Consider the following 26,229-nt stretch of genomic DNA (forward strand, 5'->3'; position numbering starts at 1 on the left):
TAGTTTCTGTCATATTGTTGGTGTATTAACTCAATCACACCTCACATCAACTCTATTCATTTTTCAATGTCCTGAGCATGCACATTTTGCAGTATAATATGTATCTTCTTTGATGCAGTACTAAGTCTTAACCAGCAGAGGGCGGTGTGTCTCTACTATATGCAGTAAAGCTGTAATAAAGCCTCCAGGCTCCATGATCTCTTAGTGTGGTAAAGTAAAGATGAAGGGTCAGTTAACAGAAAATTAAACAGGGTAAATAGATGGAACATTGCAGTCAAGTTGTCATAGTAACAGGTTTAATTATGTTATGACAGTTTTACACAAATGGTAAATGGACTGTACTTATATAGCGCCTTTCTAGTCTTTTCACTACAACTCATTCACACACATTCATACACTGATGGCAGGCAGCTACCACGCAGGGTGCCAACCTGCACATCAGGAGGAAACTACCCATTCACTCGCATTCATACACCGTTGGCACAGCAACGGGAGCAATTAGGGGTTAAGTGTCTTGCCCAAGGACACATCGACATGTAGACTGGAGGAGCTGGGAATCGAACCGCCAATCTTCCAATTAGGAGGATGACCGCTCTACCTCCTGAGCCACAGCCGCCCCCAGCTGCCACAAAGACAGACATAGATCAGTATAAAGGGATGGGTGAAGGTGGTAAGAAGTAAGGGGGTAAAGGAGTGAGAGGGTAAGGGTTTAAAGGATGTTACTCCTCCCTCTTCTTCTCTTTCTTCTCTCCTGGCTCTTTCATCTCCTTTTCCTTCCTCTCCTCAGATTCTTCCTCTCTTTCTCTCTCTCATCCTTCCACTCCCTCTCCTTCCTCAGCCTCTTTTCTGTTTCCTTCTTAGATTTATTTTCTTGCTTTTTCCTCTGTGCCTTCCCTCTGTCTGTCTTCAAAGTGACCTCCTGATTAAAGACAAACTGTTACCATCCAACAACTCGTCATCCAAAATTGAAATGATCAGGTGATGTGACAAACCTGAAGTGCAACATTTCTCCTTCATAGTCTTGAGCCCTGCAGCTGCCTCTGAACAGGCACATATTGAATGAGCACTGTACACTTACTATGTGCAGTGCCATGCTTCTGTTACTCATCTCCAATACTTCCAAAGAAACCACACTAACACTGTACTCATGCACTTTCGCCCCAAAGGCAACAACCTTTATGCACCGAAGCGTTACTTGTATTTTGCAACTTTTGTTTGCGTGCTACATGTTTGGTCTGGTTCTTGATATGGTGATGTAAAGACTGTTTCCTGTCTGATCACGCCAAACCAAAAGTACACTTTGGATTTGAAATCTTCCAAAGAAATGACCCAGACTTCACTGCAAACTCCTCCACATGAGATGAAGCCAAACTGCACTGGGATCGGCATCAAAACACCTGCCTTCACTTTCCTGTTAAATTCCTCTGTGAAGAGTCAGGAACATTTTCACCAGCAAATTCAATCTTCACGGTAGCCAGCAGCCTTCATAAACAGTTACAAGCTTCATAAAATAATATTTGATGAAGTACAACTTTATCATCATTATCTATTTTTTTCTTTTGTGCAACTTCCTCAGCTCTAGTATTTCATGTCATCAGTTACAAGCTACTTTGCATTTGGCCTTTGTGTCCTTAGATCAGAGTTGATCTTTGGTTTCCTTTCAACCTGTTCTAAGAGCGATCAGAGAGTGTTAAGTCAAAGCAAGATCATTACCCCCCAATTCACATCTGTGTCGACTAACGGAAATATTTCAAACACTTATAAACAATACGAATAACAAAGATGTATTTCTGGGCCTATTCTGTTCTAATATTGCCATTCATTTATTTATTTTTTAAAACACCTTCAAACATAATTTAGAAATGTTTTAATGGGGCTAAAAGTTTGATAAAATAAATTGTTACAGAAACATTATATTAATATAAATATTAAGTTTAAGCTAATGACCTCCAATAAGGAAAGTGTTTTACAGGCAAATAAACTACGCATTTGGCAAGCTAACGTAATACACTATTCATATTTAATATACAAAGCAGAAGCCTGAGCAGCTGCTGGTTGTTGTATTGTCAAATAGCCAATTTGCGAAATTGACGTACTAGTAAGGTAACGTACAAAAGCACAGATTATAGATATTTTGGTATTTATTCATTAATAGAGAAATATTTTCTCTTGCAGTGACTGTCAATAGTTTTGCACCAATGTTATGATGCACTATGGTTTGCTATGGTCATTTTTTGTATCCTGCCTATAGAAGCTCAGTTCTGAAGATAAACAATTCAAAAAAAGTCCGTTTTATAAGACGATTCTTTAATAACGTTACTATTACGGAGTAACATTAGTACACCGACTCCAACACTTAGCTCACAAAACTCCACAAAAAGAAGCCATAAACTGTATTTTGGAGACCCCTCGCTAGGACGGTAACTGTCTTGCTCCGTTAATACTCTTTGGCTGCCTGAATCAGTCTGACGGTGACGTCAGCCTCATAGAAACGCTTCCAAATTGGAGAACTTTAATTGGTTAATTTATTGGGAAAGGGCGGGAATCACACTTCTTGCAGTAGCGGATTGGTCGGCACGCCTGTCAGTCAATCCCCCCCGCCTCCTCCTCCTCCTCCTCTGGTCTCACAGTCAGGTTGATGCAGAGACGGAGAGGAGAGAGGTAAAAAAAGAGACATGGAGATGTAGCAGCTAACAATTGAAAGTTTTACTTTTTTATTCTATCGTGCATTTGACTTTTTAACACTTTGTTTATTTTTTTGTTTTATTTTCACGTCGCCCTTGCTACTTTACGGTCCGAGGCATTGTATCCTTGGCAACGTGAACAACTGTCCTGCGAAGTTTGGATCAAGTGTTTTTACCTTCAGCCGAGAAACGAACTGGATATTTACCCGCTTTAACGGACTGGAACTCACCCTTGGGTGCATATGGCTACTTTTGGAAGTTTCTAGAATAAGTTTAGTTCATTTTAAAATAGTTTTTTTATTTATTTTAAACCCAGTGTTTAGGGAAACGGGGCAGCGCGAGACAATAGTGAGAGCGAGAGAGAGAGAGAGCTCGTGCTGGGGGGGGATCGATGCCTCGCGGGGGCTTTGTTCTGTCCGGTGTGGAGACCTACCGCGAGCCTGCTGCGGATATCGATTGATTGATTGATTGATCGGAAGCCATTCGAGCAGCCATGGATGTGACTGTGTCCGAGTTACTGGCTTCTTTCATGGAGTCACCTCTCGTGGTTTGGGTGAGTGGGGGTCTTTTTTTTCTGCTGCTTTCAATTTCCATACATTTACACACATGTTCAGTGTCATAACTAACCAAGCACTTTGACCCTGAATGCATCATTCTTTAATAAGTTTCTCTTCTGCAGCTTTAATGCAATCACTGTGTTTTCATTCTGTGTGTGCAGTGAGAGTGACATTCTTCCTAGTGACCAGTAGAAAGGCTTCTGTTGGTATCTGTGGGACTTTCCATATTTAATTCTCACTTTGTCAAACAGAAAAAAAGCTGAACTGTTTTTCCTGCTTCACTGAATGCATGTGCTGCAGCTCAGCTCATCATTCTGTGCCTTTCCATCACTTCTGGACATGAACATGTTGATGTTATTCATGAATGTGTCTGCACAGATCTGCTGATGATCAATGTGTTCACTGAAGAATCACCTGCCACTGAGGCTCTGAGTCTGTGCTGCATTCACTGACACAGCACAGTTAAAGCAGGGAGTGTAAACCTCTAATTACTTTTTAGACTGCAGCAGTTCCTCATGCACCTTTATCACTGTGTGGTGTGTTCCATTTGTTTTACAGGCAGCTTTAAAGCCCTAACACACTTTGTTATAGATAACAGTGTTTGTGTTCAAATCTCTGTAGCTCAGTTTAGGCTGTTAGCCCAGACTGTGACACCCAGCAGAGCAGTCAACAGGTTGTTAACCCTGTGGTACTTCCTGTTTCCCCGTGACCTCACATCCTGTTGACCTGAGCGGTCAGCCACCTACTTTTCCCGTCTTTGTTGGACACAGTCAACAAGGCCCAGACAAGAAAGGCCACACAGGGCAACTTTCACCTTCTCAGACTGTGTGTTTTATCTCAGTGTTCATGGTTCAGAGAAGCAGACTGGAGACCTGAAGGTCACCAGTACAGTCCCTGGACCACATTTGATCCCTGTACTGGATTTTGGGATATATCTGGTTGGGGAAAATGAAAGAGCAGTGCTTTCCTTTAGCAAGGCCCTTAATCCTCCACTGCTCCAGTGGAGCTGCTCAGTGGCCAGCAGATCAGACTGTGGTTGTACTGGGCAGCTTCCAGCTGTGTGAGTGTGTGCAGGGCGTTCCTGAAAAAGAGAGCACTGCTCTCAGCTACAGCTCTCTGAATGAGTCCAAACTTTAAACATCTAATGTGCTGCGTGTATATATATATTGAATGGCTATAATGTTGATTTGTGCAGATCAACACAGCTGCAAACAGGCAGCAGTTATCTGTGACTGTGAAGCTTCTTTTAAATGTTTCTATGCTGCAGTTAAGCTACTAAATAGGACCTGACTGATACTGGACTTTTGGGGCCGATGCCGATATTAGGAAGTACAAAAAAAATCAATATATCTTGATAATCTTATATAAAGAATAATGAATAAAATGCAAATGTTTGCAGTGATTCCTCAAATGTGGCTATCAGACACTTGTGACAAAGTTATGTAATGGAAACTCACTGTGATTAAAAAAAAAAACCCCATGCACATATATATTTAACGTGAATGAAGAAAAAGGATTATATATGCTGCCCATATAGCTTAAAAATATCTATGAAAGCCCAATATTGACTGACCAACATATCAGTCAGGCTCTAGTTATAACCTACTAAAAACAGTCTGTGGACAGAATCACATAGAGGACAGTGTGGTTTTATGGTAGCAGCCTGAACCACTTGACCAGAGAAACCCTCTGAATGACATCATCTACTTGATGTCAGTATGGTCTTTGTTTAGAAAACCTACACCGTCACTATTTAGCCTTTAAGGTTGTGCTTCTATGGCTTTGTACTAGAGCTGTGTGATTGGATGAGAAAGCAGCAGAATAGCTTGAATGCACCGTGGCATTGTTTCTACAGTCTGTGAACACCATTCTACCAAAAGATACTCCCTTATTTAGTGTTTAGGTGATGGAGGTGGAGATCGCTGTCTAACACGTCAGTCCAAAATCTCCCATAGGTGTTGAGCTGGGTTGAGACAGCATATGATTCTCATCATTTCCATACTCATCAAAGCATTCAGTGAGCTCTCGCGCTCTATGGTTGCAGGCATTGTTATCCTGGAAGAGAGCACTCCAGGATAGAAATATTCCATCATAGGATAAAGGTGATCACTCACAACTACTTTGTATTGATTTGCAGTGACTCTTCCCTCTACGGGGACAAGTGGACCTAAACCATGCCAGCAAAATGTGTTTAATACAACTGCATTGTTTTCACCAAATTCAAGTTAGCCAGGAGTAAGCGGTTGTCTGTCAGAGGCTCATATAGTGTGAAGACTGTGTAGGAAGTGGGCTTTTTTTTTTTTTCATGCACCACTGATCAACTGTCATAGGACTGAACCCTGTACCCAGCTCTCTGTATACACCCATGTGTTACACTGCTGAATCACACATGATATAATAGTAACCTTTGAGCTCTGCCAACCTGAAAGACAAGTATATAATAAAAAAATAAAAAACCCAATAAAAACATCTGAATAATAATAATACATGACTATAAATATCATTACCTAAAAACGCATGATGTCACCAGCATATTAAGATGAAAGTAAACACATCAACAGTATATTTCCAGGTGTGATTAACAGCTCCTCTCTCTGTCTCTGTCTCCAGGTGAGGACGCTGGGTCCGCTGGGCCCGTGCGAGGACGTGGGCTCAGAGGAGCGGGTCAACATGTTCATGGAGCTGGCGGACGGCGTCTTCCTGCACAAGATCATGACACACATGTAGGTAGTCCCCATGTGAGCTCCACGTTTTTTTTTTTTTTTACAAGCATGAGTAAATCAGAAATGTCCTTAAGTGTATGTGGACTGGTGTATGACTGGTACGTGAGTTAATCCAGCGTTTCCTGTGCATGCCTGTCAGCGTGCTCGAGCGACCACATCCTGACTCGCTGGTTTCGGGTCGTAAACGTCTCAGCCAGATGTGCCGCTCGAGTCTGCAGCGAGAAGAGCCGGGTAGAGTTTGAGATGGAGATATGTGACAGACCCCTTTTAGAGCTGAGACACAACCCCATAATATTAATAATAATAATAATAATAATGAATCATACCTACATGTGTCCAATCTGGATCTTGTTGCGTACCCCAATCCAGAGACCCCCCCCTCCCCCTCCTCCTTCTACTGTCCCTAATCACACCACATGTTCATATGTCAGTTATTGTCTTCAGAAACAATTATAAGCATGCTATTGTTCTCCGCACACTGAATGTAGGCTGGGGTTGACTGGTGGGGGGTGTGTGGGGAGTGGGGGGTGATTAGGACTTGGTAGGGGTTTATGAGAAATTGGGTTAGAGAGAAGGAGGGAGGAGGGCCCCGGATGGAAGAGCTGCTAGCTGTGTGAGCGATATATTAAAGGAAAAGCACTCAGAGACAGTTGGCAGACCAGTCAGTCAGAGGAGCAGTCAGCTGTTAAATCAGCCAGTCTGTAAACACATAGCAGTATTGTTACACAGCTTTTATGGAAGAAGCTGAACTGACAGTGAAAATGAAACCAGTGAAACAAGCTGACACAGAGTGAAGGTAGATCATTTGAGGTGAAAGCTGGAAGCTGTTGAAAGCAGTTGAAGTGCATCATGTATTAAAAAGCTGAAGTTAAAAGAGCAGAACTAGTTTAGTTTAGTGTAATCAATGAAACAAATTAAACGGGTTAACAAAGAAGAGCAGCTGATTGTCATGTGAAGAGCAGGAGATGAAAGTCAGTCTGTAACCCTCTCACTGTCTCAGACTACACCTGTCACAATAATGATCAACTTATCATATATAGTATATCCGTGGTATGAAATGATCTTTAAATGACAATAATATCGTTTATCGCGATTATTTATGAGACAATATATCGTCTAACAAAAGTAGTTATCATGACAGGTCTATGTGCACTTAAAAGCAAACTTATGTTAGTTGGTTCAGTTATCTATACAACTTCTATGCCTGACAGTTCTCTCTATGTGAGAACTACTTTGTGTGTTGCAGCTGTTTCACTGACATGTAAAACTCCTCCAGAAAAAACCCAACATAAATCATAAGTAGGTTAGGTTTGAATTTCCACACAGCTGGTGCTCCACCCACCTGATGCTGTTATTATGTTTTAAAATACTTTTTCACTAAGTTTAATAGACTTTATAATTTAATTAAACTGTTTTTGGCCTCCATACATGTTTACTTTAGTTTTGTTCCTTTAAAATAAGAACACTTGATCTGCTCATTTAAATTCTACAGTCTTCACCCAGGACGTACACAGTGATGAATGGAGGACACTACTTGCTTAGCCAATGTGACATGAATAGCCTCTTAGCTGCTAATGTGAAGTGTGGCAATATTGAGGTAAAAAAAATGATCAAGGTCATGTCCATGTATCATACGATAAGTCCATATATAGACATGATGTTGTTGATAATTGCGTTATTGTACGATAAGTCAATAATTATTGTGACAGGCCTAGAAATAATGACTCCTAATTAAAATGCTGTTAATGATGACAGCTCACTAGAATAACACAACATAAGCAATACCAATAGTTACAAAGGATTGGTGCAACTTACTGTTAACATAGTTGATTGGACAGCTGATTTATAGGATGAACTTTACTTTTATTAATATATTGATGCATAAAGTTAATAAGAGGCTTGTAAACAGACTTTGAGTTGCTGGTGTAACAGTCTGTTTACTGGTTCCCAGCCTTTGTACATGTGCAGTACTTTCCATCAGAGGTGAATTGAGCTCTAACATCACACTGACGTCATCACAGTCATAGTAGGTCACACAGACAGTGTTGCCCCCCCCTCCTCCTCCTCCTCCTCTGTTCATATGCAAATCAGTGTGGCACCGGCTGACATGTGGATGTGAACGTAAATCCTTCTGTAGCACAATAGTTGCCCTGCACTTGGGGGGGGGGGGTTTGATGATCTTTGTCTTAAACATCCACTAATAACGTCTGTGTTTTTGCCTCCATAGCGACCCCAGCCCAACCAATCAGAGGCTGAACAAGAATATGAACAATGACATGGCGGTTCGCCTTCACAACCTGACTGTGCTCATTAGACACATCAGGATGTACTACCAGGTACACACACACACACACACACACACACACACACACACACACACACACACACACACACACACACACACACACACACACACACACACACACACACACACACACACACACACACACACAGATGGTGCCAACAGTGTGCTCACAAACTACAGCAGCGTTCACGGGTCAAACTACACTACTTATTGATCCCACCAGCACACATAGTTCATAGATGTGTGGTATTTTAATGTTAGACAATTTATAATCTCTGTCTCTTTCTGTTGGAAATGCTACTGTCATCGATCCCTAAGCTGATTTGCTTTGCCTGGGGGGATGGGTGGAGGGGAGGGGGGTGTTGTTTGTAGCCTTGTCATGTGTTTGATGTTCGATACTTGAACAAACCCTGCAGGCAAACACACACAACAAACTATACATAGAACAACACATACATACATATTCCTAAAGCCAATCACACACACACACACACACACACACACACAAACACAAACACGCACACAAACACGCATACACATTCCTAAATCATATAACTGTGTGCATGTCAGTCACAGCTGTATTGATTATGACATACATCAGTATTGATCAGCTTTGCACTTGCTGGCCAATCATTTTTAATAATTGCTTTACAACCAATCATGTGCATTGCTCAATATTACCAGGAAGTAAGTCAGTTTAACCGTGTCAATCTAGGTTCATTAAGATACTAACTAACTTCATCTAAAAGCAGTTATGAAAATGCTGCTTTCTACCAATAAAGAGATTTTAGGATTATAGCAGCACAGAATAAGCAGCCTCTGTGCAGCAGTAATGAAAGCTGCTGACACAGGAAGACGTAGTAAGATAAGGCGGCATTCAGTGACACATTTTGAAACTTTGTTCTTATGTTGAAAGACTACAAAAGTCCCTCACTGCTCTCCTTTTTAAGTGGAGCTGTAATTCTAGAAGGTTGTGTGAAGTAACATAGCTCCAGTAACATAATAACTGCTCTGTTAAAGTACTTTAACTCAGTGGGTCAGGAGAAATAAAAAAAGACATGATTTGTTTTTATATTTGTAAATAACTTTGCATATATTTTGCATTTCAAGCTGGTAAGTCTGGTACCAACTTCCTTTAATACATTTTTAGCTCTGTTCAGGTCTCTGTTTTAAAATTGAGGGTTCAGTTTCACATCTTGGGCTCCACGGAAACTATTTTTCCATGTCTCATTTTATCCTAAAAGTCATCACACACAAAGTCAGAGGAGAGAGTAGCAGTTTTCCAGAATTATCAGCCAGCCTGTAGATGTGGGGAAACTTTAGAGGCACATCATTTGGTGATCCTCCTGCCAAAACGATGAAGTATGAGCTGTATCAGCTGCTTAGAATGTGACTGAAACACAGCGAGCAGGAGGAGAAGCACACTGAGATATATGAGCTACTTTTAGTGGTTTCTCCACTGCAAAAACATGCGTTAGAGAGACCTGCATCTATTATTATCAAGTTTGATACAGTTCAGCACTTCTGTTTGAGGATGCCAGTAAATGAGTGAAATCAGAGGTCGTTTCCACTGTGTCAGGAAAGATTAACATCAAAAAGGGAGAGGTTTTTTTTTGTTTTTTTTAAAGTAAATTTTAGGTGGAATGTCACTTTAATCAATTACCCAGCTGTGTGTACTGTTATTTTTCACAACAGGAAAACTTGTCATGTAGATTAGACACTGAGTAGCATGTGTGTGTGTGTGTTTGTAGTTTTTTGCGTGTGTACCGATGCCAAACAGTGATGTAACGTGAGCGTCCTCACACACCTAATTACAGCCTTTCATCCACATGCATAAATCCTGCGTGCATCAATGCGCAACAACACAAATCAGCAATAAGGAGCTCAGATGCAGCTGATTTGGCAGAGTTCGTAGACATGTCCTGCTCACACACACACTTCCTCTAAGCTCCACACAGCGCCGAGAGCATATTGCTTTCATGTAGTTGTTGATGATTTGAATCTGGAGGAAGATAATTTGATAGCGAGTTTCTGTAGAATGTGTGTCAGTTAGCTGGAGTTGAATGCAGTTAATGTGGCAGCTAAAATAACACTGTGCACCCAATATTAGCTGTTTACATCTGTTGCAATAACATTATTGGTAACCTCAGTCTCATCAGTTAGAATAGATGCAAAACGTACGTGCAGCACCTTTAAAAATAGAAGTTCAAACTGCTATTTTTAACCTATGCGATCGCACATTAATCCAATTTATTTAGGTCGTGCTGTGAAAGTAACCCACCCAAGCCCTTTGTTCTAAGCTTATGCATACATACATACATACAGGACATACTGAAGTCCTGGACATCTTCTCTGGACTTTGTTGATATGTCTCGCTCCTTGATCCTTGTTCGAAATAAGAGACTCGGGACGGCCGTCAAAGTGATGGTTCGCGAAAATTCCAGTTCAGGCGAGGATTAAGGAGCGAGGAAACATCAATTAAGAGACTGGAGATGTACCCATGGACTTCAGCATAATGACCCTGTTTACACCTAACATTAACATGCGTCTCAGGTGATCCAATCACAAGTGGACACTTAAACCACTTGCCGAGGTAGCCTGGGATGTATCTGACCACATATTTCTTGTAGTGTAAACTCTAATGTGTCCTGATGCGTTCCCAGCCAGGATGTAACTGAACTGAAAATACATCAATACAGGAAGTGGTGCTTGTTTTGGTAAATAAATGAAAGAATGGAGAGGAGAAATCTGAACAGTTGGAATAGCTTGTGTATGTATGTTAATTCATGAAACATTTTTATTACACTAACAACAAATCTGGCATCTGGACACAAGTGGACAGCTCGAGACACTTTGCTGTACATTCATTATCAGATCACCAGACACATGTTATCCAGAGTAACTCCTCCCACCTTCATCCTGAGTTGAGGTCAAATCAGAAAGTGGGTGGAAACACCTGTGTGGGTGTGCAGAGCTTTTCAAATGAAGCTTTAATTGAAGGAAATAGTATGTTAGCAGTATGTATGAACAGTGTGTCTGCTGTAAATGACCATCACTCCATTCAATAAACTGCAGCTACAGTGCAGAGCTGTCAGCATCATAGTGTTATTCAGTTTAATGTCAGTCAGATATCATTCAGCTTGATCTAATATTACCAGAGGTGTATCCACTCATAGTAACAGAATATCTTATTATGAATTTATGGAGCTTTCAACCAGCTCTCAGGTCTCAATTTGTAATTATGCTTGGTGCGTGACTGGTACAATGCTTTTATTTTTGATCATTATTAATGATAACGAATAATATAGAAAATCATCTCAGTATTAATTGGTTAGAAAGACAATATGATATTTTCTCTGGATCTCTCTAGTCCTACCAAAACAAAGAGTGTCATTATTGTTCATAGTGTCCCACATAACACAGAATACTGCAGTGTAACATTGATCATGTATGGATACCATGCAGGTCAGACACAATACACACCACATCTGCTGCTCCTCTACTGTGTGTGTGTGTGTGTGTGTGTGTGTGTGTGTGTGTGTGTGTGTGTGTGTGTGTGTGTGTGTGTGTGTGTGTGTGTGTGTGTGTGTGTGTGTGTGTGTGTGTGTGTGTGTGCTCTGTGAAGTGGGTCATTCTGGGCAGTTTGGGGTTAATCTGTCCATGATGGTTAATCTCTAACCACAGTCAAATACTCTGGCCTTAACACACCCCCATACGCACGCACACACACACACACACGTGCATATACACACCTTAGTATAACATTAAGTCAGTGAGTTATGAGCTTTAGAATGTGAGTAGGTTTAAGCTCAAAATACACGCACACACATACACACACACATCAAGCCATGGTCACTTCTAGGGACATTACATAGACTCACTTTCATTTCCTGGTGACTAACCTTAACCCTAACCTTAACCACAACTTACCTAAATCTAACTTAAGCTTTAACCACTGACCTCAAAAATCTGCTTTTTCCCAACTGGGGACTTGACTTTTGTCCCCAATTGGACAAGCCATCACCAATTAACTGGTCCCAAGTCTGAGATCTGTCCCCAAAAGTAGCCTATGATAGAGCACACACACACATTCATCACACAGACACTATACCCAGCTGTTCATACAGCACTAGGCGTTGGCTTTCTCCTAATTAGATGATGTCCCAGCAGACACACAGGCCGGTCCAGTGAATCCTCCCACTCTCCCCAGTGACAAAGCACTAACCGTGTGTGTGTGTGTGTGTGAGGGGGGGGGGGGTCAGAGTCACCTCCCGTCTGTTGCCTCTCTATTGTACAGAACACAGTAACCTGATATCACTCTCTGAATAATTCTAAACTGTTGACACAGTGTAGCTGTAACAATCAGCTGATCAGTTGATTAACCGAAAATGAATCAGACTTTTAATTTAAACAGCTAAAAAAAACATTTGCTGGTTGCAGCTTCTTGTCTTTTCTTAGTTAAATATCACCATGTATTTAAACAGCGCTGCAACTAGCAATCATTTTCATTATGGGTTCAGTGATTGATTATATTTTTGTTGCTTTATTTACAGTCACATTAAAGAAAAAAAGCAGCTATTTTTGTGTATCAGCTTCACAAAAATGAAAAAAAAAAAAAAAAAGATTTCCATTTTTGTATACTGTGGGTCACATTAAGAAGATTCAGATTTAAAGAAATGTGTATATGGTGTTTTTACAGCTCTTAAATGTAAAAATGGGTCAAATTTGACCCTGAACAGCATGTAAGGGTTAAAAATGGAGTATATTCACAGATAAAGGAAAGGTGTCAGTTGCAGCCCTGCATGTACCCACTCTGACACTATTATTAAAGCAGGAATTAAACACATAATTAAAAAGTACCATCGTTTTTAGTTCCCACCACTCTACTGTGTGCAACACTTTTATTTATTTTATCAAAAAGAAATATGTGTGAATATGAGACATTTTTGGGGAATGCTCTCCAGCTCTAATACAGTCCCAGTACCTCACACAACAATAGTGAGGCAGGACTTGTATTTTATTAAGTGAGAGTGTGTGTGAGTGTGTGAAGCTCGTGTGAAACACATTGTCTTGTTGTGTAGTAACTCGAGCACAATTCCCCCCCTCTCTCTCTCTCTCTCTCCTTTGCTCGCCCCTCTTTTTTCCCCCCTCTCACTTTACGCCTCCTTGGTTACCGTGGGAACGGCGGAACAAAGCCTCAAGCCTACATGGGATGTTTTGAACTCCATATCCTCTGGCCTACTTTGTACACACAACACACACACACACACACATACATACATATATACATACATACATACATACATACATACATATACACACACACAGACACACCCTGGTGGCAAGGTGGGCTGTAATATTGAATGTGTGGACACTAACCCTGTTCAAACTCAATGACGGTGTTTTATTGCTTCAACTTACTGTCAGGAAGGACTGCCGCTGTGTGTGTGTGTGTGTGTGTGTGTGTGTGTGTGTGTGTGTGTGTGTGTGTGTGTGTGTGTGTGTGTGTGTGTGTGTGTGTGTGTGTGTGTGTGTGTGTGTGTGTGTGTGTGTGTGTGTGTGTGTGTGTGTGTGTGTGTGTGTGTGTGTGTGTGTGTGTGTGTGTGTGTGTGTGTTTATTGGAAGGGTGAGGCTTGACCATGAGATTACCTTTTGGCTTGATCTAACTTATTGTATCGTGTGTGTGTGTGTGTGTGTGTGCGTCATCACCTCTTTGACTGTTAGAGGGCAACAACTGCCTTCCAGGGTAGAGACAGAGAGCTAATGTTCTTTGTGTAAAGAGAGAAAAAAAGAAAGAAAGGAAAGAAGAGGTGTTACTATGGAGGAAGGAATGAGGCTTCACTTTGTCTCCGTGTTTCTGTCTGACTTCCTTTGAAAACTCGGAGCTCTCTGAACAGTTCACTAACTGTTTCCCAGCACAGCGCTGTACAGACAGGACTTGTGTCAGCAGCTGTCATTCAACCTGCATTAACTCTACTTCCACACACACACACACACACACACACACACACACACACACACACACACACACACACACACACACACACACACACACACACACACACACACACACACACACAGCAGTCCTTCAAGAAGCTATTAGTTCAATTGTTGTTTTAACTGTTATTTTTAGCTGGAGGAAAACTGAGTTAAGTCTAGCAAACCAGTGCTACTTTTCATTTGTTCTTCATTAACATTCAACCACTATTGGAATTATGGCAGCAACTAACACTTATTTTCATTATTGATTCATAATGTGAATGTGAAGGTAATTATTTAATTGATTAACTGATTAGTTGCTTGGTCTGTAAAATGTCAGGAAATGGTGAAAAATGTTGATCACTCTTTCCGAAAGCCCAGGAGGACGTTTTCAAGTGTCTTCAGTCAGTTAGTTAGATGTTAATTGGCAACTTATTGACTAATCAACTAATCGTCGCAACTATAAATTTCATATTGTTACCTCCATCAAGGATTTTTGATTTCAGTCCCACATGTCTGCCTGTTAGTTAGTGGAGTCATTTTTTAAAAACTAAATTGAATAAAATCTGATGCAAGCTAAGTAAGAAGTTATTAGTTGTAACACTCTCATGCAGTTGTACCACTTTATTTGCTCCTGACTCCTGAAATGTGAAGCAAGTAAAAGCACCTTTTCGTTCATCCATCAGTAATTACCACTCCTTCTTCTACCTGAATAACATTAAACCCACCTACCTGATGTTGTGTAGATCCCCCTCGTGCTACCAAAACAGCTGTGACCCATTTATGCATGGACTCCAAAAGACCTCTGAAGGTGTCCTCTGGTATCTGGCACCAAGATGTTAGCAGCAGGTTCTTTAAGCACTGTAAGTTGTGAGGTAGGGTCTCCATGGATCCAACTGGTTTTTATAACACATCCCAAAGATACTCGATTACACTGAGACCTGGAGAATTTGGAGGCGAAGGCAACACCTTGAACTCTTTGTCACGTTCCTAAAACCGTTCTTGAAAAGTTTCTGCGGTATCTATCCGGTGTTTCTCCTGCTGAAAGAGGCCATCAGGAAATACTGTTGACATGGAGGGATGTACTTGGTGTGCAACAATGTTTAGGTGGGTAGTGCTTGTCAGAGTAACATCCACATGGATGTCAGGACCCAACGTTTCTCAGCACAACATCGCTCAGAGCAGGAACTTTCTCAGTTAGTGCTACTGCAGTTAGTGCTACTGCAACTCTTCTGAGGGATCTGACCAGACGAGATAACCTTCAGTTCCATGTGCATCAATGAGCACCCATGACTTTGTCACAGGTTCATCAGTTGACCTTTCTTTGACTACTTTTGGCAGGTACTGACCACCGTAGACCAGAAAGACCCCTCAAAACCTACTGTTTTGGAGATGCTCTGACCGAGTCATGACGCTATCACAATTGGTCCCTTGTCAATTTTGCTCAGATCCTTACACTCGCCCATTTGTCCATCTTCCAACACATCAGTGTCAAGAGCTGACTGTTCACTTGGTGCCTAAATATATCCCTCCCCTTCACAGCTGCCATTTTAATAAGATAATCAATATTATGCACTTGTGTTGGCTGATCAGTGTCAGTCACTGTATACTTTGAAAGAGATGTTGATCCTAAGAATAAAAACTTCATCTAAAATAACAGATGTATCTATCTAGTAGGTTGGCCTGTTAAGTCTTTATTTGACTGCATGGTTACAGAAAAACAAGGGAAGAGAAAAAAGGTGGAAAGAGACGTGATAAAGGTCTCAGTCCAGAATGAAAAAGGGGTTGTATCAGTCCAACAGTCTGTATCTTAGATCACATGATCATCAGGATCCCTGACAGCTGTGAAAGTTCACTTTAAAGAACATGTTTCCTCCAGCTTTTCTTCTTCAGTGTGTTGCAATCCAGTTGCTGTCTGTTGTTATCCAAATATAAATACTACAAGTGCTTCCTGGTCAGAGACGTTGGGCTGGATCAGGAACACCGTCTCTTCTGACTACTACTCTAAGTTGTTCTTGAGTTAACCAGAATGAACTTTTAAATGTATCAAAAGTAGTTAACTAGTAAAAGGCTTCTTAAGAGGAGAGGAGCAGTGTTTGATTAGAATTGTAAAGCAGTTCCAGTAGAGAGAAAGTTGTGGAGCTCAGCAGCTCAAAGTCACATCTCATGTTAGCTGCCACCATTTTATTGATCTTGGATTAGAAATGTGAGCCCAGTGTGTTAGTGGGCCGTGGAATTAGGCTGTGTGTGTGCGTGTGTATTCGTGTGTATGCGTGTGTGTAAATGGGTCAGCATAGCAGCACATATTGATCTCTTGTCAGTTTTAAGTGTTAGATCCTGCTGGTGATGTTGCTGCAGGAGAATATCCATAGATCAAAGCTGTATACACACGCACACACACACACACACACACACACATATACACACTTACACGCTCTCAGTTAAAAGAGAGAAAGTGTTTGTTTAGTTCGTGTAGACTGAAAAATAAAGTGTACACCAAAATGATCCTTTGATGTGGTTCAGAGATCAGCAGAGCTGGTTAAAGTCCACACGCAACTCTGGCTTTAAAAACACAACATGACTGTCATACAATCACTACAAAGCATGTGTGCAGGTTTCTCACAGTAAATGAGGAAAGTATTATTTAGATTTGAATCCTTTTTGGTTCAGAAACTCGTTACGTTTTAAATGTAATGTTTAATTGACAGTGTGAAACAGCTGACCGCTATCATTATTATGTAATGTTGTTGAAGTCTGCCTGTCAAAACAACCACTTATGGATATTGGACTATATAGTAGTTTTCTAGTCTTCTGACCACTCCAAGCACTTTTACACTACATGTCATATTCATCCATTCACACACACACATATAGGGTTAAGTATCTTGCCCAAGGACGAATCAATGGACTGAAGGAGCCGGGAATCGAACTGCCGATCTTCCTAATGAGTGGATGACCCGCTCTACCTCCTGGGCCACAGCAGCCCCAAAACCAGTTAATACTTGGATTGGTACTGGTATTGTCATTTTTTAAACGGTACCCAGCCCCACATGTCAAAGTGTATTTCCAGATGTGATACTCGATTTGAGTTTGCAGTAGTTTAGCACTGTTGACATCCGGTGAAAGAGTTTCTAAAAGTAAAACTACAGTACATTTAGGAAGTCTATTGTCGACATAAAGTAGAGCAGCATCGATTTTTAAAGGCGACATCATTGTCTAACCAGCAGGAGTTAAAGATGATCCTCTGGGGGAAAAAACATCTCCTCCATTGTTCAGTCATTTACGAGTCTCCTCTACCACTATTAACTGCTCACAAACCTGCTGTGCATCCTGCTGCCTCGTGTTTCCCTCAGGACAGTTAACTTTGCTGCAGCATCTACAGCAGCTGTGTTCTATAACACTCTCCTGCTGTGCAGCCTCTGCTGACAAAGCTGACAGAAAACCACAGAAATGTTCTGCCCATGCCAGTGAGTGATATGTAGGTAACAGCACCACTGAAGCCAACAGTAGGAACACTGTTTAATTGTTGCAAGCTTGAATTAATAATAATAATAATAATAATAATCAACACTTGATGCTCCTCAGAGGATACATATTAAATGACTGGTGATAGAAGCATGTGAGCTAGTATATGGAAATAAAATACTTACTAATAATACTAAGATTTATTTTTGGCTCTATTTGAAAGTAGCTGGCATAGAGGCCGACAGGAAACAGGGAGAGAGAGATGAATGACTTGAAGCAAAAGTCCCTTGCCTGAATGGAACCAGGGATGTTGTTATTATGTGGCATGTGTGGTAACTACTTGACTACCAAGGAAATAAAATAGTTTAAAAATCAGTTTTACAAATGTTTTATGAAGAAGGAAAATATATGCAAACATAATGCAAACAAAACTCTACTCCACCTTTTAATGGCAGGCACCTTTTCAAACTAATGACCAACATTTGCATGATTATAATAACATTAAAGTTGATACACAACTAAGACTTAAAATATTTGAACCAAGTCTGACACTGTAGAGTTGAGCCTGACAAGCTAAAAGCTGATTGGACTACAACATGGCGTCTCTTTTTAGGCCAAATGTTAAACTTTTTGTCCAACTCGAGCTTCAAATCTAAAGACTCCACTCTCACTTGCTCTATTAGAGCTGTTTCTTTCATCCTCTCTCGTATTTTTGCATGAAAATAAACTTAAACTTCATGTCAGTGCTTCCAGACTGATCGTGGGTCTCAGCTGAAGTCTTGCTCTGGCTTAAAGACATCTGGTAGTCAGCTCACATGTTTTATTCACACCGTACAGTGTGTGTGTGTGTGTGTGTGTGTGTGTGTGTGTGTGTGTGTGTGTGTGTGTGTGTGTGTGTGTGTGTGTGTGTGTGTGTGTGTGTGTGTGTGTGTGTGTGTGTGTGTGTGTGTGTGTGTGTGTGTGTGTGTGTGGGACAGACTGGTGGGCTATCAGCTTACCTGCTGCTGTATAGACCGGTGTAACAGTATCTGCAGGTATTGCACTACCTGAACATTTGTCCCTGCAGCTCAGCTCAGCTGTAACGGTGGTGTAAGCTGATGCCTGCGTTTATTTGCCTGGTTAGCAGGTGACGCTCGACCAGAGAGAGAAAGAGAAAGAAAGAAAGACAGAGCATACCTCATGAAGCTATGGCTGAACTGACCAAATACCACTATTACAGGTCATGTGTGGATGTTAGGAAGGTGTGTATGAGCATTATTCCAGCCCGCCCTTCCCTGCTGACAGTCACTTCCCTGCTCCCAAAACACACAGAGTCAGCACACACACACACACACACACACTCCACACACCTCCATCAGTACATTTCCCTTCTCCTCAGCAAGAGGTAACCATCATGTCACCTCCCATGTGTGCTTTCTCTAAACCTAATGTCTTCCTATGTGACCTTAATCCCCTCATGTTCCCTCATCTCAAAACAACAAGTGACACAGCACCTCTGCCTCCCCAGCACTGTCTCTCTGTGTGTGTGTGTGTGTGTGTGTGTGTGTGTGTGTGATTTAGTCAAATGTTTTAGTTTATTAAAAGTAGAATTTTCTCGTCCCCTCTGGACAATCAGGTGTGGGGTTTTCTTTGGGAGGCAGCAGGAGAGGATATTCAGGAATGGAAAGTATGCCCTCCTAGCGGGCCCGGTTTCTTTCCTGACTCGCACAGAACACTCACACACTCTCTTTGTCTTTGTCGTGTGTTTCCTGTTGGCCTCCTGCCTACACACACATGCGCAGACACAACACATAGGCACACACGGGTCTGGGTCAGCCCGAAACCGGACTTTGAGTCCTTTTTACAGAATGTGTTTAGATCAACACTGAGCAGCCAGAACAACACAACTACACATATTATGACTACGCTTAGTCACATGAGGAGGAACTGTTCCTCAAAGTGACACAAATAAAAGTAGATGTGTAAATATTGGCCGGTGTATCTATGTATCTTGTTTTAAAGTCTTTTCTCCCCCTCATCTCTTCTGTTCTGTTACAGGACACATTACAGCAGTTAATAGTCATGCCCCTTCCAAACATTCTCTGCATCGCCAAGGATCCCATATCAGGTAACACACACACACACACACTCCCCACACACACACGCCCTGCTGTTGATCAAGCCCATATAGTTCCACTACCCTCTTTGAAAGATACGCACTATTAACATCAGTCAGTTTTCCTGTTAAAGTGAAGAAAGCAGCGATTAAACAGTGTAACTAGAGTTAGATTTTGTCAATGAGGTTTTTTGAATATATTAGAGAATTATGCCAAAAATGTCTAAGTGGTGTAACCATAAAAACTTTGTCCTAAATAATTAAACATGTAATGGAATACAATTATTCTAAATATTACATTTAATCTGGTGAATCATGTCAATCAGGAACCATTTCAGTTTATATTTAAATGAAGTCATTATTAGTATAAGTCCACTTAAATATTAACATTCTTTTGTGGTTACACCATTTGACATTTTCAGGAGCATTCAGTCTTACTTTTGGTAAAAAATGATGCAAATTTCATTTCAAATGACACAAAACCAACAAAAATAAATGTACATTTTAACAAACCCGATGCTGCTTTTAAAACTAGTTTTAACATAATTTTGAATTGTTCATCTCGCCAACCCTTATTAGTCACTGACCCTTATATAGTTGTGTAATGTTTCAGATATCTTCAACCCAAGTTAAAATGTTATCATGCTTTCCTAACCAGAAACTAGATAAACAACTGAAGGAGGAAATTGCTTCAAATTTTCCATATTAGTACATGCATGAAGTATAAATGTGTAATAATACTAGGTCTATATTTAGTGTGTCTTTGTAGTAATAGTTTAATAGTTTAGTCTTTACTGTACAGTTGTATGTGTATCTTTGCAGAGTTTAACCAAAGTTGAAATGTAGTTCAGTGAATAACAAAAAGCCTGTTTAGTCAGCAGTGAAAGGTTAGCTATTGCATAATATACTGTAACACTCCCTGAGGTGTGATAATTGGCCTTGTGTCTAACTTTCAATCTTGTTGTACCTTGTAGGTTTACCGCCATTAATGGTGTCATGGTTACTAAACAATTTTTTTTTAAAGTGTGTGTGTTTTGTTGTCACCCCCCACAGCTAAAAGCATGGAGGAGCTGAAAAGACTATTGTTGCTGGTACTAGGCTGTGCTGTCCAGGTAACACACATTCACACACATGCACACTCACACACCCAAACACGCGAGCGAACTGTACCACCCAGTCTGTCCCAGGAAGTGTGTTCATGTCTGTTTAATTTTGCATGTCTGAGCACAGCTGCTCAGTTGGCCTGCTGATGCGGTGCAGGGTGGGACTGGAAACAACTGTGGAATCAAACAACAATAACAGCCAACAGGTTTATGGCTCTAAATAATGAAAATGTAGCAAATGTTGAACACCTCAGTGTAAGATTTAAAGCTCTGGAACAATAGTTTAAATATTTGTACAAGTAAATGAGGCGGAGTTCAGGATGTGAGCCAACCAGTTAGATCTCAAACACACTTTGACTTATGGAAATGTTCAGGAGCAATTGAGATTTGGTCAGATGTGGTAGTTAAAGAGTTAATAAGGTTACCTGTAGGAATGAAAAAGGAGGGGCCAATCATGTGGGAGGTGGGGGCGCAGGTGCTCCCCCCCCCCCCCCCCCCCCCCCTCTCTCTCTCTCTCTCTCTCTCTCTCTCTCTCTGTTTGTTGTTTGTCTCATGTCTCTGTCTGAACCCACCAAACACTTTTTTCATCTCACTGTCGCCCACGGCTGCTCTGTTACTCCCTTCCTCACTTTATCCTTCCTCATTTCCCTCCCTCTCTCCCTCTCTCCCTCTCTCCCCTCCATTCCTTCTTTTGTCTGACTCCCTTACCTGTTCTGGTTCGACTGGTTTCAGGAAAAAAGGAAGGTCATGAGGGAGGGATGAACTGAAAGAGAGAGGGAGGGAGAGATAGAGGGAGGGAGGGAGGGAGTGGTGGATAGAGCCACATGATAATATTGTTGATGTTGAAAATAACTCTGTCTCCACTCCAGTAACGGCCAGATAAACATTTGCCAATCAAACTCACATTTTTTATATCACACTGCTTCTTTTCTCATTATCTTGTTCTGCTGACATCAGCAGAATGAAAAAATCCTGATACGTGAACAACTTGCACATTTATGCTTTATCTTTATTTTGAAAAAACATTTTTGTGACTTTTTTTTAATTTCCTCCTTTATTTATTTGTGTGTGTGTGTGTGTGTGTGTTCAGTGTGAGCGTAAGGAGGAGATGATAGAGAAGATCAAGCTGCTGGACATTGAGACACAGGCAGCCATTGTCTCTCACATCCAGGAGGTCAGTAGAACACACTGCCAGTATAATCTATGATAGAAATAAACAGATATTAGAGCCCGACCGTATATCTGTCAACTGATATTATTGGCCGATATTGGCCTATCACAGACATATCGGTATCAGTGATTATACCGTCCGATATGTGCTGATATTTTTTTATAGATATATAGGCCACATTTGATTATTTATTATATATTTAATCCTTATTTCTTATTCAAGTTTAATATATACATATTAAACTAATATATACATATTAAACTCCCAGTGAAGTTTACTGTTACAGAACACACTTTTTAAAATAAAAATTAAGGTTATTCTTAAACTGTAAAATATCATGCTTCTAATACATGTCTTTGTCACAAGTGTTTGGTAACCACATTTGGAAAACTATAATGTAAAATGTATATATTCTGTATGTATAAGATTATCGGCGGATTATATTGATATCAGAATTTTTAAATTCCATAATATCAGTATGGGCATCGTATATGATGATGAATATCCTTCACTTTGCATTCAACCTCAACTCTGATCTAAACTGAAAGGCTGGCAGTAATTTAACTGAATAATCTCAATTCAAGGCACTCTTGCGTGCTTTTTTGGGGCCGTCAACCGCATCCTGTGGTCTTCATCAGCAATTACAGTTTGTTCAGATGTAATAGAGATCGTTCACTTGTCACGACATGACCTAAATATGGAACTGGTGTCTTATTATAACAGGTGGTTATATGGTAGGGTACTGTATATAGAAGCAGTGACAGAAATGCGACATTTATATCAATAAATTCATGTATTGATAATTGTCTCTCGTTGCTGTCCATCATCTTTTGGCTAATAGGACCATGAAAATGGTATAAAATAGCATCCTGTGTGGTATTAAAATAATCTTAAACTGCCTTTCATTTCATTTAATTAAATTAATAAGGTCCCTGTTGATTAATCAGTGTCCTTCCTTAAATCACAGCTCCTTATACCTGCTTTGTGTAGGAGGCTCATCACCACTGCTATCTGTTAGTTTATGTCTCTCTATTTGTGTGTTTCCTGCGTACTGTGGCAGCTAAACATCCTCTTCCTGTACACCTGTGGGCTTGATATATGGTAGCTGTCCACCAGACCCCCACTGATACCAGCTGTTCCATGTACAAGTTAATCAAGACTCCTCTGAAATGTAGTTTTTGATATTCAAGGTGTAAAAATGTGTTAAAATGTGTGGAATTATAGGAGTTAATACATTACATTTGATTTGAGTTTAATTATATTTGTTCAGTTTATGTTATTTATCATTATTTTCTGATTATTTTACATAACCAACCAATCAACTTATTAATCAAAGTAAAAATAATCATCAGTTAGACTATTAAAACTAATGAAACTAATCATGAGTAACAGTACTATATAAATGACTTGGAAATGAGTAAACAGTAAAGTCCTGCTTTTGCATTATTATATGTCTCATTATATATTATATATGAGCACAACAATCACATGTGACACTTTTCTGCATTGAGTACTTAATTGAAACCCTCCACCACTGTTTACCAAGTCATTTTAATACGAGAGCTTATTACTGTGTATACAGCAGCAATTTGTCGTATTCTTTTGTGGACACAGTGGTGTTATTTTTTTCCTTAAAGAGGTTTTAAAGAGGTCTTAAAAGTCATTACATTTGTAGTTAAAAAAATGTGCAGATACCCTGTAGTGTCACTTGTTATCACATGTCACCAGTTCCATATTTAGGTCATGTACCTTGGTCAAAACTTAATCAGCACATGAAGACTGTGAAACATGGTTGAAAACTCTTTGAAAAGCGTAATGCTTTTGTCATCAGCTGACATATATCAGAGAACAACAACAGCTTGGTCAGCAGTAATCAATTTAAGGGCCATGCATTGTGAATGTGACAGTTAATAAAGCTACTTCCTATTTTCACAAAGCTTATTTATTTGAAAGCATCCATCAGGTTAATGGTGTCACCGTGCTAGTTAACTTCTTTAAGGTCACTGACACTTTAAAGAATCCATCACTACTCACTATGTGGACCAGCATTGTTCAAATTCACAGAACTTAATTATTTTAACTTGCTGGAAAGATCCCGGGGTTTCCAAATATGTCAAATAAGTCAAGCTGAATTATAGAATAATGAGTGTAAACATGACAGTTACTTAAACTGTTACATCTTATTTAACTTCTCTGGTTTTAATAGTTCACTCATAGACAGAAGGGGGTAAAATTAGCATATAGAGTAGGTAACATGACATGTATGTAGCCCAACTGTTATATTTAATGTGTCCCACATTTGATACCATTATATTTAGTGTGTGTGTGTTTGTGTGTGTGCTCTCAGGTGACTCATAACCAGATGAACGTTCTTGACCTGTCCTGGTTGGAGGAAGGAGCCGAGCTCGCACAGGACGACCTGGAACCTTTGTCCCGCAGCATGGCTGTGTCGCTACGGCAACTGATTGACCAGAGAGACAAAGCAGGCGAGGTACTGGGACTCCACGACAACCACTTCCCCAATTAATGTGGCTGATACTGTCATGTCACTAAACCCACAAAACCTGCAATATGGAACTTGTACATATAAATGAAGGCCCGCCCTCGCCAAATGAGTTCACACAATGCTGATTAAGCCTTTCACCACCAGATCAATCTCTTTATTGCACAGTATACCAGAGTTTATAATGTGGTGTCAGCTGGATGAACGCATACTGACACAATAAAGACTTGCTCCAGCCGTGCTGGATAACTTACAATTAGCTCTCTGCTAACTTGAATAAGCATAAAATAATTTCATAATGCTGCTCTTCTAGACTTTCCAGATGTTATTGGACTGAATGGATCAAATTCAGATCATGAAACAAGTGATTTCATGTTATTTGAACCTCAAAACAACATATCCACTGTTTTACAGCCACAACAGTAGTGAAAGAGTAGGCTACAGCTGAGACTATGATGTGAGCATGTGTCAACTGTGTTTTTGCAATTACTCTAGCTGCCAGAAGGAGGAGACAAATGTCCAGCACTCCAGCTTTAATGTACACTTTTTGGGGGGGGTTTTCAGTATGACATATCCACTTTTAGTCTTTGTTTTGGGTTTTTTAGGGGCAGTTTTGTGCCTTTATTTCGGACTGACCGTAAACCAGGGACATTTTGGCTCATAATACCTATAAACAAATAAAAGCCCATCCACTTGTCTGTTTCCTGTCTGATGCAGTTGGTTTGGTCACATATGTTTGATAATTCAGATAATAGGATGTTATATATGCAGATTTGTGATGTTGTTTTAAACTAACACATCATTCTGTTGGAAGTACTGAATGAATATGTGACATTTTTGCCTATAAATGGATGAATTTGAAGGATATTAAATATTCTCTGTTGATAGAATTGTTAAGAGCAAAATGTAAGGATGATAAAGCACCAAACAGAGAATACACACTGTATTTTTTGTATTGCCTTCCAGGTGATTGTAGATCTGACCCAGGAGAGGGACTACCTGTCCAGTCAGCAGCCCCAGGAAGGGTGCAGGTCCCTGAGCATGAGCAGCCCGGAGCGTGGGCAGACCTCTGGAGGTGTGGCGCTGAATAACGGAGGATCGACTTTGAACGTCGCCGGGCTGACCAAAGAGGAGAAGCAGCATCTGTCTGTAGAGCTCGCTGATACCAAAGCCAAGCTCCGTAGATACAGACAGGAACTGTGAGTCTTTTACAACTTACTGTAAACCTACTGTTGCCCGGTTAGTGTTGCCCAAAATGTTTCTGTGGGTATTGCTGGTAAAAGGCTGAACTGTGGCGATACAAGCTGCAGCTGGAAGTCATTATACAACCAGCTCAGCCTTTTATGCTGTCTACTTCAGATGAATCTACAGTCAAATCACATAGAGGATCCATCTATTTGGAGATTAACTATAAACACCTACTGCACACACAACAACTGAAAGTCATTTTACTCAATTTACTGTCTAGATTTGTTTATCTAGATAAACTGTACCGTACAACAAAGTCTACGCTACCTTTCTCCAACCTCGTTATGATCAAACTCGTCAAACTCTTCAATTACTGTCAACTTATCCACACATTACCAGGGTGTGGGGCCGATTATGTAACTTAATGATGGATTGTAAAAAATTTTAATTGAAGCT

General features: G+C 40.5%; 1 protein-coding gene across 1 annotated transcript in view; it reads left to right on the forward strand.

Moving 5' to 3' along the window:
* The first annotated feature begins 2,657 nt into the window (after window positions 1–2,657).
* The window catches only part of ccdc88c (coiled-coil domain containing 88C), a 51,697-nt gene continuing 28,125 nt past the window's right edge, over window positions 2,658–26,229 (forward strand). The window contains exons 1-8 of the mRNA XM_062439829.1: window positions 2,658–3,237; window positions 5,852–5,964; window positions 8,192–8,300; window positions 19,751–19,820; window positions 20,862–20,920; window positions 22,002–22,085; window positions 24,430–24,573; window positions 25,552–25,784. Of these exons, the coding sequence (XP_062295813.1) occupies window positions 3,178–3,237; window positions 5,852–5,964; window positions 8,192–8,300; window positions 19,751–19,820; window positions 20,862–20,920; window positions 22,002–22,085; window positions 24,430–24,573; window positions 25,552–25,784 (872 nt within the window). The 5' untranslated portion in view covers window positions 2,658–3,177. The remainder of the gene's footprint in view (window positions 3,238–5,851; window positions 5,965–8,191; window positions 8,301–19,750; window positions 19,821–20,861; window positions 20,921–22,001; window positions 22,086–24,429; window positions 24,574–25,551; window positions 25,785–26,229) is intronic.

The sequence above is a fragment of the Scomber scombrus genome, chromosome 19 (genome assembly GCF_963691925.1).
Source record: "Scomber scombrus chromosome 19, fScoSco1.1, whole genome shotgun sequence".
Lineage (NCBI taxonomy): Eukaryota > Metazoa > Chordata > Actinopteri > Scombriformes > Scombridae > Scomber > Scomber scombrus.